At 37.7% G+C, this 14,226-nt stretch overlaps 1 protein-coding gene across 4 annotated transcripts in view; it reads left to right on the forward strand.

Moving 5' to 3' along the window:
• LOC110113462 (protein HHL1, chloroplastic) overlaps positions 1-14,226 on the forward strand; it is a 58,196-nt gene that overhangs the window by 18,027 nt on the left and 25,943 nt on the right. For 2 of the 4 annotated variants that reach the window (XM_020846070.2, XM_020846069.2), the window contains exon 5: positions 11,154-11,296. In XM_020846070.2, the coding sequence (XP_020701729.1) occupies positions 11,154-11,285 (132 nt within the window). In that variant the 3' untranslated portion in view covers positions 11,286-11,296. Of the gene's footprint in view, positions 1-11,153; positions 11,302-14,226 lie in introns of all 4 variants that reach the window. The other 2 variants (XM_028698869.1, XM_020846068.2) reach the window with 1 other exon arrangement.

A 14,226-nucleotide genomic window follows, 5' to 3' on the forward strand; every position in this document is an offset into this window, starting at 1 on the left:
TTACCGGCGGTCAACTCACCGACGGTATGCCGGAGGTTAAAGAGGCCGTCGTGCGTTCGCTAAACCGCCGGCTAGCGTCGGTACACCGCCGGTTATTTTACCGAGGGTCACCTGGCGGTCATAGCCGACAATATTACAGGCGGTATACACCGCCGGGCTTTCACCGAATAACCGTCGGTGGCCGTCGGTAACCGCCGGTATATTACCGGCGGTTTAAGGAAATTACTGGCGGCTTATCTTTAACCGTCCGGTATCGTAGTTTCCGGCGGCCAAACCGCCGGTTGGCCGCCGGAAACCTGTAGCACCTGAAAAAAAAAATTGATAGCATTCCCTCTATTTGAGGGAGGTTCACCCTAAATTCTAAACCTGCAGAAATAGCAATACATAATAAGATATTTTGGGCAACACGCCGCTATATTCATCACAATTATATACATAACCACAAATTAAATAAACAAGTTTACAATCAAACATTAAGAAGTTCTAAATAAGTTCATCAAACATAAAACAAGTTCACCAAGTTCTAAATTCAATAAGGTTACAATCACAAGTTCTAAATATAATAATCAAACATAAAAAAGATCTAATCCTCAGCTGTATCCTCACTGTCTGGAGATGGCTGCTCCTCTTGCTCCTTATTCCTTTGATTTTCAACTCTATATGATTGCAGCTCTGTGGTCGTGACCGCCGGTAATTTCATCACTTATCAACGACGGTCTCTACCGCCGGTAAACCGCCGGTAAGATTGAAATCCGGCAGTTTAACCGGCGGTTACAGGACCGTCGCTAATACCGGCGGTCTAACGTTACCAAACCCCCGGGTAGGCCGCCGGCTAATACCGGCGGCCACACCGCCGGATTAACTGCCGGTAATACCGGCGGTCCTTTAACCGCCGATAAGCGGCGTTTTTCCTGTAGTGCCACCTCAGTCTCCCCAATTTGTCTGTAACCACTTCATCCTTAGGATTACGTCAATGCTCCTTAATTCCAAGGGAAGAAAATCGTCCATTATCTATATGCCTTCGAGTGCCATCACCCCCTTTGCAAATCCCCCTAATCCTCTCTACCTTTCCTATTCTAATAATGACTACAAAGCTCCCTGTTTCCACAAACTTCAATCCAAATTGGTCCATGACCTGGTTGGAGATAAAGTTATGAGTATCCCCACTATCCACCAAGACCACCAATGATTGTTCCCTGATTTTTCCCTCTCACCTTTATGGTGTTATTTAGGATAAATCCCATCACGGAGTTTAGGGAAACCTCTGCCAAGTCTAGATGTAATTGCTCTGTTTCCCCTATGACCTCCTCTAGCTCGTCCCCGCTATCCTCTTCCCTTTCACAGACCATCAAGACTTGAAGGGTTCGATTCCTGCACTTCTGTCCCGGTGCTAATCTCTCATCACACATGAAACATAACCCTTTTGCCTGCCGATCATGCAACTCTGCTTCTGTAAGGCGCTTGGAATTTCCTTAAGATGAACTCCAGTGTTCTTCTCCTTTGGTGCTTCCCTTTGAGACGGCACCGTCTTGGTCCATGGTGCTAGGGTTGTGGAGGTATTCTTGTAAGCCCCTCCCATGGTGTTGGTCCGGCTGGCCTTCTCCCTCCGATGTTTCTCTTCCAAACTTTGCACTAGTTCCATCATCTTCGTCAGCTCCCTAGGACTCAACACTCTGATCTCTACTCATATGTCTTCCTTAAGGCCCTTCATGAAATCCCCTTCCAACCCTTACAAATTCCCCTAGCCTACCCGACAACAGCTCAAATTTCTCCTGATATGTCATGACTATCCCCTCCTAAGTTAAGGCATAGAATTGCTCATGTAGGTCTACTTTATGAATAGCTCGGAAGCATTCCAACAAACAATCCTTAAATTCACCCCATGAGTATATATACCTAGCCTCCCTCCATTGAAACCAAGGCATTGCCCTTCAAACATTACCCCTCCGCCATGGGCTTCATTGATAGTAAAGTAATACTCTACCCTCTACACCCACCATTGAGCGTCTTACTTTTTGAAAACTACATTTTAACTTCTTTGATCTTACATCCATATCCCAGTTGTTTCTCCCTCCGTTCCTCCCCTGTAGTGATGGTGCAATTTTTTTCCTTACTCCTTGGCTGATTTGGACCCCATGGCTTGACCCAACTATTGCTTCCTCCGGTCCACATTCCCTTTGCCTGGGTGGTCTTCAAAAGGGCTTGGCCTCCCCCTTCTTGCTGCCTTTTCTCCGGGATTCCCTGATGCAGCACCCATCAAAACCTTACGGGATGGTCCTTGAGGGAAAACACTCTCCACTTGATCGTCCTCTTGAATTTTCTTTCCCTTCAGATCAGCCCTAGGAATAGCCGGTGAAGCCTTCGACTGCATCTCGACCAACTTCTTCATCATATTTTCCAAGTTCTCAATGGATGAAATCCTTCCTTCTACAATTGAGAACTTCACCTTCATTCCAGAATATTTTTCCTCCATCCCAGCCCTGAGTTGTACCATCTCACCTTCCAATGCATCTATCTTCTTTGCTTCCATTTACCTCTCACTTTGATACCAATTTGATATGCCTTAGAAGTGAAAAAAAAAAACAATAGAACAATAGAAAAATTGCAGAAATTTTAAGAATAATGACTGATTTTGGATTATAACATCAATACGAAAGCAAGATACTAATGATCTATGATTAGACAGGTAGATCGACTCTCCCAATCAACCTAGATGCGGCTAGGAAGACCTCAAAGAAAAGAAACTATAGCAAGACACAAATCAAGACATAAATTGAAAATATAATAAGATTAGTCCTAAATAGGCTTCCCAAATTTCCTCATAAACCAACCCCTTTCCTTAATTGATTCTCTCCTCAATTTGATTTGATTTTGATCTATTTCCTCAATAAATTTCCACCAATTATAATTAAAATGTTCCTAAATATCTCTCCTTTTATTTCTCTTTCTTACGTATTGAATTAGATCTTTTTAGGGCACCACAACACCCCCCCCCCCCCCCCCTAATTCCCCCCCCCCCTCCTCTGCTTGCTCTCGCCCAACATTGGTGCTTGGTTCAGTTCTCACGAACAGGGCGGGTGACTCCTGCCCGCCCGTAGGAGGCATGCATGTAACATAATTCCTACTACACATCTCTATGGATGTTATGTCTCTTATAAATGCTCTCTCGGTAATCACCGAGCTTGTCCTTACCCTTGAATCCCCTGACCAAATGCGACCTAACTTATATGGACACATTGATTGATTGTTTTTTAAGCCTTCTAATCTAACTAATATGACTCAGCATTCTCTATATGTCATTGAATTATCTTTAGCACAATATTTACATAATCTTCATGCGCCTATGTAATAACTAGATGACTTAGGTAATGATGAAATAGATAGACTTATTTTTCCAACAGTACCCATATTGTGAATATGCGGACTGTCTTCATTTAACTTACATCCAGCCCCTCTCCTTTGGTTCCACCAAATCTTATATGACGAGTAGGAACATTGAGTTTACAACTTATTATCTAGTATAGCCTCTTGACATATTTTTATGCTCTGTTCTCATGGTACTACCCATTTTATCATCTGAAAGTCTTCCGGTGCAGGAAATATGTATAAATTGATCCTCTAGGAAGCAAAGCTCCATTTATGAAGGTTTCCCCAATTATACCACCTTCATTAGTCTCTACAAACTCACAGCCACTATGAATGCTTTTAAAATCTTCTACTATTCTACCAACATGTCAATTTAAATCTATTCCAATAAAAACTTTTTTCTTCAGGGTGTATATACTTTTAATTTATTACAAAATTTTATTTTTTAACACATATTTAAGCCTACTCGAGGAGCACAAATATTTATAACATTAATAATCTTAGTATTAACAACAATCATTAAAGTTATTATTCTATCTTAAATTCTATTGATTTTCACAACATTATCTTTTAAAAACTTATTAATAACCACAACTATACTAAAAATCATTTTTAGGACTCTTATTTGAATACTATAGTTTAAACTTAAGCTATTAATCTCCATAGTTTTTTGCCCAACCTATTTAGTTTCCTGAATATATAGAAGATTTAATCCTATGAATTATAATATTTATTAATTTCATTAATTTATCTCTAAGATTTATATTCCAAATTCCTATTCTAATTTGAACACTTACATACTAATTGATTGAATTTCAAGTTTATGAAGTGACTGTAACTGCTTTTAAAATAATATGGTCCGGTCTCAATTCATATGAAGAGTAGGGAATTCTATTTTGATTTAGAAAATATGACTTACAACTAGACGTTTAGTCCAAGATATCTAACCATGTGGGTATATATGTGTTGACTCACTAAAACGCAAATTTTTGTTTTCTGGTCCTTAAGTAAAGGCTTTGTACATGTGACATACTGGCTATGCACAATCATTTTATTTTTTTTAAAACTTGGATCATTGGAATGAGCTATGTGATTTTCTTTTTATTTTAGAATATTTGATTATCGTATGATTGATTTTAAATTATTTACGTGTTAAGTGATAGAGAATCTAGTTTTATCATAAGAGCATATCGCATGACAAAAGTTTAGGCCACCCCCAAGTAAAGCAAGTGAAGAAATCTAGAAAAAACATGTATTTTTAATGCGCCCTCAGTAAAAATCCAAAACATGCTTATATAAATAATCAATCAAAACAGGGAAGTAAATAATGTCCAAATTATTACAAATATGGTTGGAAGTTACCTGTCAGTATACAACCTAGTCAAATTTTTACAAACTCTGACACCCTTGTGGGGTCTTCAAGCTTTAACTTAAATAATTGTCACTGAATTGCTTGACACTTAAAGTGTCAAGCCCTATTTATATCATATTGGCCACCTTGTTGGGGGGTCTTAAGCAGAGCCTGCAAGCACTGTTTTAAATAATCATGACTTATTTTTTACCCCCTCTTAGATACACCCACTTACAAAAAAGAGCATATATCTCTATCCTATCCACTTAAGGGCAAATGTCAACAAAGCAGAGAATCTAATAGGCATCACATTACAACATCAACCACATGTGTAGAAAAATAAAAATCCTAATACCAACATGCTCAAGGGTTGTGAACCTAAGTGTGTGCCGGCTGTGTGGTATGTCACGCTACTAGTGGTGTCTTATTTTATTGAGGAATAGAGATACTTAATTTTAATCCAGTGGTGATTTCACTTTAAGTTGTTTGTAACTTAAAATTTATATTTAATATTTATTTGTCTTATATTTTGAAGGGTTATGAAGAACCCATAAACAAATACTGATTGCTTTGAGGCGTGTCCGCTACTTATGGAATCCTAAGATCCAATGATATAGTCATTCTACCTTTTAGGGTGGAATGATTAATCATTGTATCAAAGTAACCTAAGTAATTTTTTGAAAATTTGAGGTTCTCTTAGTGTTTGAATAAGAGAGAAATGCCTACCTAATAGAGAAAGGTAGACATGCCTAAGAGTTTAACTTAGGATTTTGTGAAATTCACATAATAAAGTGAGGATAAATTCAAAATATAAAGGAAACTCTTAAAAGGACATCAAAATGTTATGTTTTAAATGTCATAAGAGGAGGAAACAATTACTTTTTTAATTGAAAAGATTATTTAGATTTTTGGTCTAAGGTTGAAAATCTTCAAAGGCTTTTGGAGCTCATAGAAATAAGGGAAGACTTGTAGCTTTGAGGCTAAAAATGAGAAAGTATTCATTGAATTTTTTGTATTTAATGATGCATGATTATTTGCCAGATTTGGGTTACGCAAATATGAAAGGGTGATATATAGATTTGGGCTACAAGTCATGATGAATCTTTTTTAACTTTTAGGTGTTGAAAAAGAAGAGTTCATCATCCAACTTAGGTTAGGGCAATTAAAGGGATATAGGAGTTGAATTTCTATACCAGAGGTGAAATTATTTGTTTTTTTTTTGTTCAACAAATAAATGATTTTGTCTGAATTCCCTACAACTTTGAGGTTGAGGGGAGAAAAGGGAGGAACCTATTGCTTTTTGGGCTACGGTAAGAATTTTTTGTCTTTTGGAGTCCATAGGAAAGAGAAGTGACTTATAGTTTTGGGACTACAAGTCAAAAAACATTCATTGAATTTTGTATTCAATGATGTATGATTATCTGCCTAATTTTATTTTGGTAAATATGAGAGGCGATATGCAACTTATGGGTTGCAAATTGAAGGAGATTCTTTGAATAGTTGGTGTTCAAAAAGGGATATTCGTTTGCCTAATTTGGGGCTAAGCAAATGAGGTAGACTAGGATTTGGGTCTTATATCTAGTTGAAGTTTAGAAACTTTCCATGTGCTTAGGTTGCTCGCCGTTTTACTTGGAGACCTCCAAATTGTCATTCTACACTCCAAGTTTCCTATGATGCAAAATGTGAACTTCATTGATTGTTCTTGTTGTGAGATTTGCTACACATAGCTTTGAAGGTCTTGGTCTCACAATGACTAGACAGTCTAAATCAATTAAATTAAGTATATGCATTAAACAAAATTCTAGAGATCATCAATTTCAATGTACAAGCTCTCCTAAATCTATATCAATTTTGTCATGAAATGAAGAGTATAAAAGTGAACACACCTTGTGGCATTGAGAACCTACGCATGCATTTTTGTTTATGTAAGTCAAGAAACAATCTAACATCATGCAAACTAGTTTGGTTGAGTGTATGGTCACAAAAATTGAGTGCAATGAATATCAAACCTAAGTTTTATTGTAGGTGACGGCTAAGCTCCAATGCGCGCTTTGGTGTCCTTCTCAGGCTCTCACATGAGAGCAAACAAGTGAAAATCATCAGATTTCCACCGTTTTGCCGCAAGGAAAGAAAAATTGTAGTTTTTTTGTGTTTTGAAAATTAAAATATATGGTTTCTAGGGACCTAAGACTTGGGAGTGTCAACCACACAAACAAAGGGATTGAAGACCTAGGTTTTGCTAAATTTTGGGAGATTTTAACTCGCCGGGTCCAGTCATGGCGCTAACGGAATGCTCTTTCCTTGCAAAAGGTGAGATGGAAGGATATTGCTGTCTAGACTGCTTTGGATGTCATTTTGCTATCATGAGCTCGCCAAAGTTGAAGAGGAGGGGAATGTTTCTACAGATGTCGCCTTCCAAAAGCCTTCACAGCACCCACCACTTTTCTTTTCTCTAATTGACAGAGAGAAAACAACAGTTCTTCTCTGTTTGGATAGCAAAATTCTTTTGTTGAGCTTAGATCACGCACACAAGTGCTCCTTGGCTGAAAGTACTAGAGTTCACCACTATAGAAGGACCGAATGAGATAAATAGCCGCTCGATCTCTATTCAACCTAGCTCCAACACATGCTCGAGCACACACGCAGGAAGACCTACCTTCTAGACTCCGCTCCCTCTCTTGCTCGGATTGGAAGTATTAATAGCACGTAAGAGTGTCGTCCTGCTCGGCCAGGAAGAAACACACGCATAGAGGAAGCCGCACAGTTTGCTCGACGTACAGGCACGGATCAGCCGCTTGTAGAAGCCGTGGGTGGCTTCACATTCAACCGATCCCACTAGCTTTCTTGCTCAACTCCTCTCTCGTTCCTTGTCTGGACATCACGTGAGGAGGAAACCCAAACACCAGAAAGGCTTCTGCTCCTTGTCTCCTGCTCTCTACTCTCTCTCGGGTGGAAGGAAGGCACACGAAGACCAAAAATGCACTCCTGCACTCTCGTTTCCTCTATACACAAAAAAAGAGGGTATGTCGCTCGATCTCTGCCAAAGTCGCACATATCTGCTCCAAATCAAGTTCACACGACTAGGCAATGCGACAACGGCTCAGAGTTGAAATTTCTAGGAAATCTCAGCCGTTAATTAGGAAATTTGATTTGGAAAGTCAAATTGTGTTCAGATCTGAACCAATTGGACTGAACTGAGCCTGTAGACTTGATTTGAATTGATTTAGGTCTATTCGAGCACAATTTGGCTTGATCGAGTTAATTTAATTAAATTGAGCTCGAATCAGTGTCAATTTGGGTTGAATTGGATTCAATGGAGCTGATTTGAATTGATCGGGTTCAACCGAACCCGATTGAGTTCGATTTGACTCGATTTGAGTTGAGTCGACACGAAATAATGCATCAATAACCCTCAGATAGCCAAAGACTATCTCAAACGAATTAAGTGATGTTTAATTAGTAGGCTTAAAAAAATCCTAATTTTTAATTTAGTTGTCATTGTTCGTACAGTACGACTTATAGATCATATAGTATAATTACTTCAACTATGCCTATTAGTACTGTATGACAAATCATGTTTTGATTGTCCAGTACGAACTTGGGTCGTATAGTGTGATTAATACAATCGAATCATAGTGCATCCAAGATGAGTTCCTAGACAAGAAAAAATCATCTCTGTCAATCGTCCAATACGATCTTAATCATACCGTACAATCTTAAATGATAATTGCCTCAAATTTGATTTCTTAATCACAGGGATTAAATTAAACAAAATTTAATTATATCATGCAATACGATTTGAATCATCTTGTATGATTAGTTCATTCTTTAAATTCAAATTCAATTTTTTTAATGAACATTAAATTCTGATTACACAAATCATACAATATGCTCCAGATCGTCAATTACGATCTTCAGAAAAATTAAAACTTTAAATTTCATTTCTCGGTATGTGTGCACGGTTGCTAAGCTAATATATATCTTTTTACATTTATTGACTTAAGAAAATATAATTGCAAACATGTTCAAACAAATCAAACATATACAACCCAATCTTGAGCCCTTATTCTCTGATGACGCACGGTGTATGCTGAACTTGAAATCGTAGTGCACACATAAAAGATATATGCAAAATAAAGAGTAGGAGAAACTAGATAATCAACCAATAATATTTGTAATCAAAACACAAGCTCAAACTCTCAAATTGAGATACTAATTGAGGGGGTTATTTAGGAAGGTTTTCTAATTGTGTTTATGTTATTTAGGAAGGGTTTAATCATGTGTATTATGTGTTAGGGCTATTTAAGAGGGAGTTTTTTCTATGGATTGGAACTTATTCTTTTGCTGAAGTTTATTTTTGGGTTTGTTGTGAGTTTTTTAGTGATAGCTAGGGTTTGTGGGAGAGTGATCTACCTCTCGAATAGTAGATCACTTGTATTTTCATTATTGTTGAAGAGATAATTCAAAAATTAGTCATAATATTTGATTCCTACAATTTTCTTCCAATCTACTTGTTTTTACTTTCAAGGCGTATCATTGCTCAAGGAAAATGAAGCGTTGTCAAAGAAATTGTATGATTCAAGTGAGAAAAATGAAGCATGCGAAGAGGAAAATGATGATATCCTTGAAGAAACCATTGCTCGGGAGCTCCTCATTAATTTTTAGGAGTTGCATTACTTAAAAATCTTTTGATACGCAGTGGTTAATTAGTGATGTTAACTATCTTTATTGGATCACAGAAGATCTAGGGAAGCAGATCAGAGCGATTAATGAAAACATGGATCTTAAGGAGTGTCGAACCCACATAGTGCTTTTTGCAAGTAAAATCCAGCAAGCAAGAAATTCCTTAAAAAAACTCAACATGGAAACAGAGATGGGTGGGAAACTTTTAGAGTAGAGATACATGGAGCTATCCAGTTCAGGCAAGTTTGAAGTCATTCAAAACTCCAAAATGCCTCTAGCTCCTGATGGTTGTATGCAGATGATCAATAGGACCAAGTTGGTTAGAAATGGATTAGAGATGAATTGGTTTTCATCATTAGAAGAAGAAAATTTCTGCAAAGATTATTAGATTTTTTGCTTTCGAAAACCCAATCAAATGTTGGAAGAGGAATTTCATGAATTGCATGGAGTGGAAGCATGAGGACCCGGGAAATCAACTTGGCATCTGAACTTCAGGTATCAATTGATGAATGCAGATCCAACAAAGCAGAAGTTCCAAAGTTCCTATATGACCATCATGTTTCATCATTCATGGAATTGATATTTAAGGAGTTCTTTTAGTTGATGCAGAAACTTAAGGGCCGTTGGAAAACTGATTTTGTGCAAATGAAGTTTCCTGTTAAAGAAATTGCTTGCGGAAATGTTCAAGAAGAAAATTTAAAAGAAAATGTTCAACTGCTTGGAAAAGAAATGAGGGGCTGAAGGAAGAATTGAATGCTTATGATTCCTTTTTTGCTTCTTTGGAAAATGAGATTGTGTCTGGAGAAACGCACCCTTTCATTGATATGTCTGAACAGTAAGAAAAAACAACCAAAAAATTTCAGTCGAGTAAGAGGCAAGCATCACAGCTTAAGAAGTTTAAGAGCATCAGTCCGAATCTTGGAGCTAAAAAGGTTGTGTGCAAAGGTTAAGATACTTCATAAAGCAATAGCCAATACTAAAGTATTTCTAGAGAAAGGAGTTGTTGTTTCTGGTACCATTGTGGATGATGAAATATGAAAAGACAAAGCATAAAAGTCAAAAAGAAGCTCAAGATTGGATCTGATAAAAAGTGAAGGCATTGGCAAAAATGTTAAACTATAGAAAGATGATATTCTCTAGCGTGAAGCACGAGCAAATAATGAGGGATATAGAACTTGATCATGTGCTAATTGGTTCTTGACATGAAGCAGATTTTGTTGTTAAAATAGATGAGCAAGAGACGGTTCTCATCATTCCACCTTGTCCTCAAGGTGCATCTTTTTTTTTTTTTGTGGGGGGAGGAGGGATTGATACGCTAGGGGCACCCACATCTAGACCGAAGGAGCTATTATTCATTATGTAAGGAATCAAGGGGAGCTATTTAGGAAGGTTTTAATTGCGTGTCAAGGTTATGTAAGGAGTTTCGTTTAAGGTTTTCTTGTTATGTATGTTGAGTTTATTTTCCTCTTGTTAGTGTGAGTTTCTTAGCGGTGGCTAGGGCTTGTGGGAGAGTCGATCTATCTCTCGAATAGTAGATCAATTGTATCTTGCATTGTTATTGAAGGGGAGATAAAAAATCAGCCCCTATCTTTGTGTTCTTGCATTTTTCTTTTCATCTACTTGTTATTTTTACTTCCAAGATGCATCAGAGTGCTACATGTTCTTATGTTCATATTTAACACTATTTCCATTTCTCTCTTTTCTTTTTTAAAAATTTTGAGCTAAAGTTCCAGCTTGGGTTTCTGGTTTTCAGCTTCCGAAGCAAGAAGAGCTAAAAACGGTTGTTGACAAAGTGAAAGATTTCATTGGTGACACCACAAGTGGTGCAAAGGAATCTTTCGGCAAGCTTGCTTCCTTGGGTTCTATGACACCTGAGGATCCATAATGAACTTTGAAGTAAGGTACTTTACAAGAATTTAGGTGCTATTACCATTTTTGTTAGCTTTGATTTTGAATTAAAAAAGAGATCAAAAGCATTGTAACATTGTCTGTAACAGTTTAGATTCATAGGTTGCATCTTAAAATTATTTTACGATAGATTAGGTTGATAAATTAAAAAACAAAACATCAGCATTACCTACACATTACCCCAAACTATCATGACAAGTACTATGTTGGTTGTCATGTTGCTGTAATTTGAAAATTTTCTACTTGAGACTCACATCAACTATGCTTTTAGTTTAAAAAATTAGAAAACATGATATATTCGACAGCAGAAATGTATACTTTTTTGTTATGACCGTTTTCTTATCCGTCAGCTTGTGAACCAGAGTCATCTTTGGAATTGATTTGATATGCCTCAGAAATTGCAGTGAAGATGGTATTAGCTGACCATGTGCAATGATAGTTGGTTCAATATACCTCCGAACTCTTCAAACCGTAGTTAGATCTCATCTTTCTGATTTGATGTTGGTACCAATATGGATATTGGTTTAATCACCTCTTGCAATTTTCTTAATGAGCATCATAATGTTAGACTGGTCCAGCTGGCCCTAAACTTGGGCTGGCACCTGGTCCATGCCAAGCGGACCAAGAAGTCGTTGGCCCCCTTTGTGGGGCCCATGAATTAAAAACAATTTTCAAATTAGAGGAGGAGGAATTAGGAGAGAAATAAATTTAAGAAGGTTGTTTAGTAATTATGCATTTATTTTGTATTCTCTAAATAGGGGGAAAGAGTTAGGGTTATGTTGATGTTTTGCTCAATTTTAGAAGTATCTAGGTTTTGCTTGGGATCTAACCGTGCACTAGAAAGTGGGAGAGCCAAATCTTCCTCTCAAATTAAAAATTCATTGTATATTTTCCTCATTTTCTTCCATTTTTCTTCTATTATTAAGTTTTCTTCCATTTTTCTTGTTAGAACGGGGGAAGGAACCAATGGAGTATGGATGTGAGGGCAAGGAAGCGACAGATGCTGTGGGCTCTAAAAATTCGGCCTCGACCTCCCCCGTTGCTTTTTTTAGGGGGAGTTTTAACAGAATTATGTTCCGGGGTAAATTATGGAAGGCATGTGAGTTTGTAGATAAGAGACTACCCAGAGATTTTGCCCTCATTTTGCGAGGACTTTATGATCTGAGTTCTGGTTTCCTGTAGGCGCAAGCATTTATATGTAATTACCCCTCCTAAAATGAGAAAGAACTTTTGATTAAGGCTAGTCGTCAATCAGATAAATAGAACTACATGTTATCTTGCTTGTAATAGCAACATGTGCATAGGATATTTGAAGGTTGAACATTTAAAATTTGAAATTTCACCATCTTGTACTTAAAGCGGATGGTGGGGGAATGAATGATGGACCCGATTAAGATCTCATGGTTCCGTCGTCCCGGGCCATCGTGGTTCCTAGTCTACCTAGTTAGAGGAAGTAGTCGATCCAACCTGATGGAAGGATACTTGTCGGCAACCACGGATTGTTTCATCCAAGGGTACATTGTAGAACTAGAGTGAATATTTGTCTAAGGGGACAAATTTGAATCCACCTTAGCTAACAGAGGACTTTGTGCCCTATCGATTTTAACCTATTGATTCATATATCATGGATTTGATGCCACTAGGGAACATACTGACTCTGGCCATAACCGCTATCTCGTGGTGCCATTTGGCGATAGAGCCACTCGGTTCAGAGGTCCCCGGATTATAAACGTTTATCCTGCGGTGCCATTTGATGGCAAAATCGCCGGTTAGAGGACACATACTACATCCTTAGTGGTATCATATTATTTGAGAATGAATCCTACTGATATTTTTGACTAGGCATTAGCTCTATGTGAGTTGAAGTATTTTTTAATTTATCCACCTTGGCAAACTATTGTGGAGGGTGGATATATTTTTCTTTATGAATTTAGTGGTTCATTTCGATTTTAAACATTTGAATTTTGGGGTTTTTAGAAGTCTAGATTTTGTGAGTGTTTGGGAGGCATTTGAGAGTGTTTATGAAATATTAAAATTGACCCCTCCGGTTGAGATTTTCTACTAACACGGCCATCATCAAGGTGTATGGGGTCATTCATTAACTAAACCTTATTGACCCTATCAATCTTGTTGATAGCGGATCGTGTTCGTTGCTGGCTTTGCGGTATTGTTAATGAATTTTTTTTGTTGGAGGCCTTGAAGGCCTTATATGAATATATAAAATAAATATTCTGGTTGACACCCTGACCGTATATCTGTTTCATAATCCAAATGTTGCGGATCTGTTTTCATGGATTAGAATTTTGATGATAGCAAACATTCATGATTTTCTACGACTGCCTTGCCTACTAACTTTTCAGGTCCACAAGATCGAGTGCTACTCAAGTCAGCTCAAGATTGGGTAGATTAAGTCTGAGTCAGTTTGTATTTTTTCCCTTTCTTGAGTCTATTGTAAACAATGTGGTTCCTGATACTAAGTAACCTTGCACACACACACCTTGGGAGAATTTTTGACTGTTTTCTAGAGTTTACTGTTTTTGGTAACATCGTCCGGGACGATATTTATATCGGCCTGGACGATGTCAGCTCAAGATTGGGTAGATTAAGTCTGAGTCAGTTTGTATTTTTTCCCTTTCTTGAGTCTATTGTAAACAATGTGGTTCCTGATACTAAGTAACCTTGCACACACACACCTTGGGAGAATTTTTGACTGTTTTCTAGAGTTTACTGTTTTTGGTAACATCGTCCGGGACGATATTTATATCGGCCTGGACGATTGTTTCAAAAATAGAAACCCTAATTAGGGCATCCTTATTAAGGAAGCCGTCGTTAAGCACATCATCCTGGAGGATAGGCTCAAATCAAAAAGAATCAGCCGCCAGATCTATTTAGGTATTACTTATTTTTGGACATCGTCC

Source organism: Dendrobium catenatum, unplaced genomic scaffold (assembly GCF_001605985.2).
Source record: "Dendrobium catenatum unplaced genomic scaffold, ASM160598v2 fragScaff_scaffold_1163, whole genome shotgun sequence".
In the NCBI taxonomy this organism is placed as follows: domain Eukaryota; kingdom Viridiplantae; phylum Streptophyta; class Magnoliopsida; order Asparagales; family Orchidaceae; genus Dendrobium; species Dendrobium catenatum.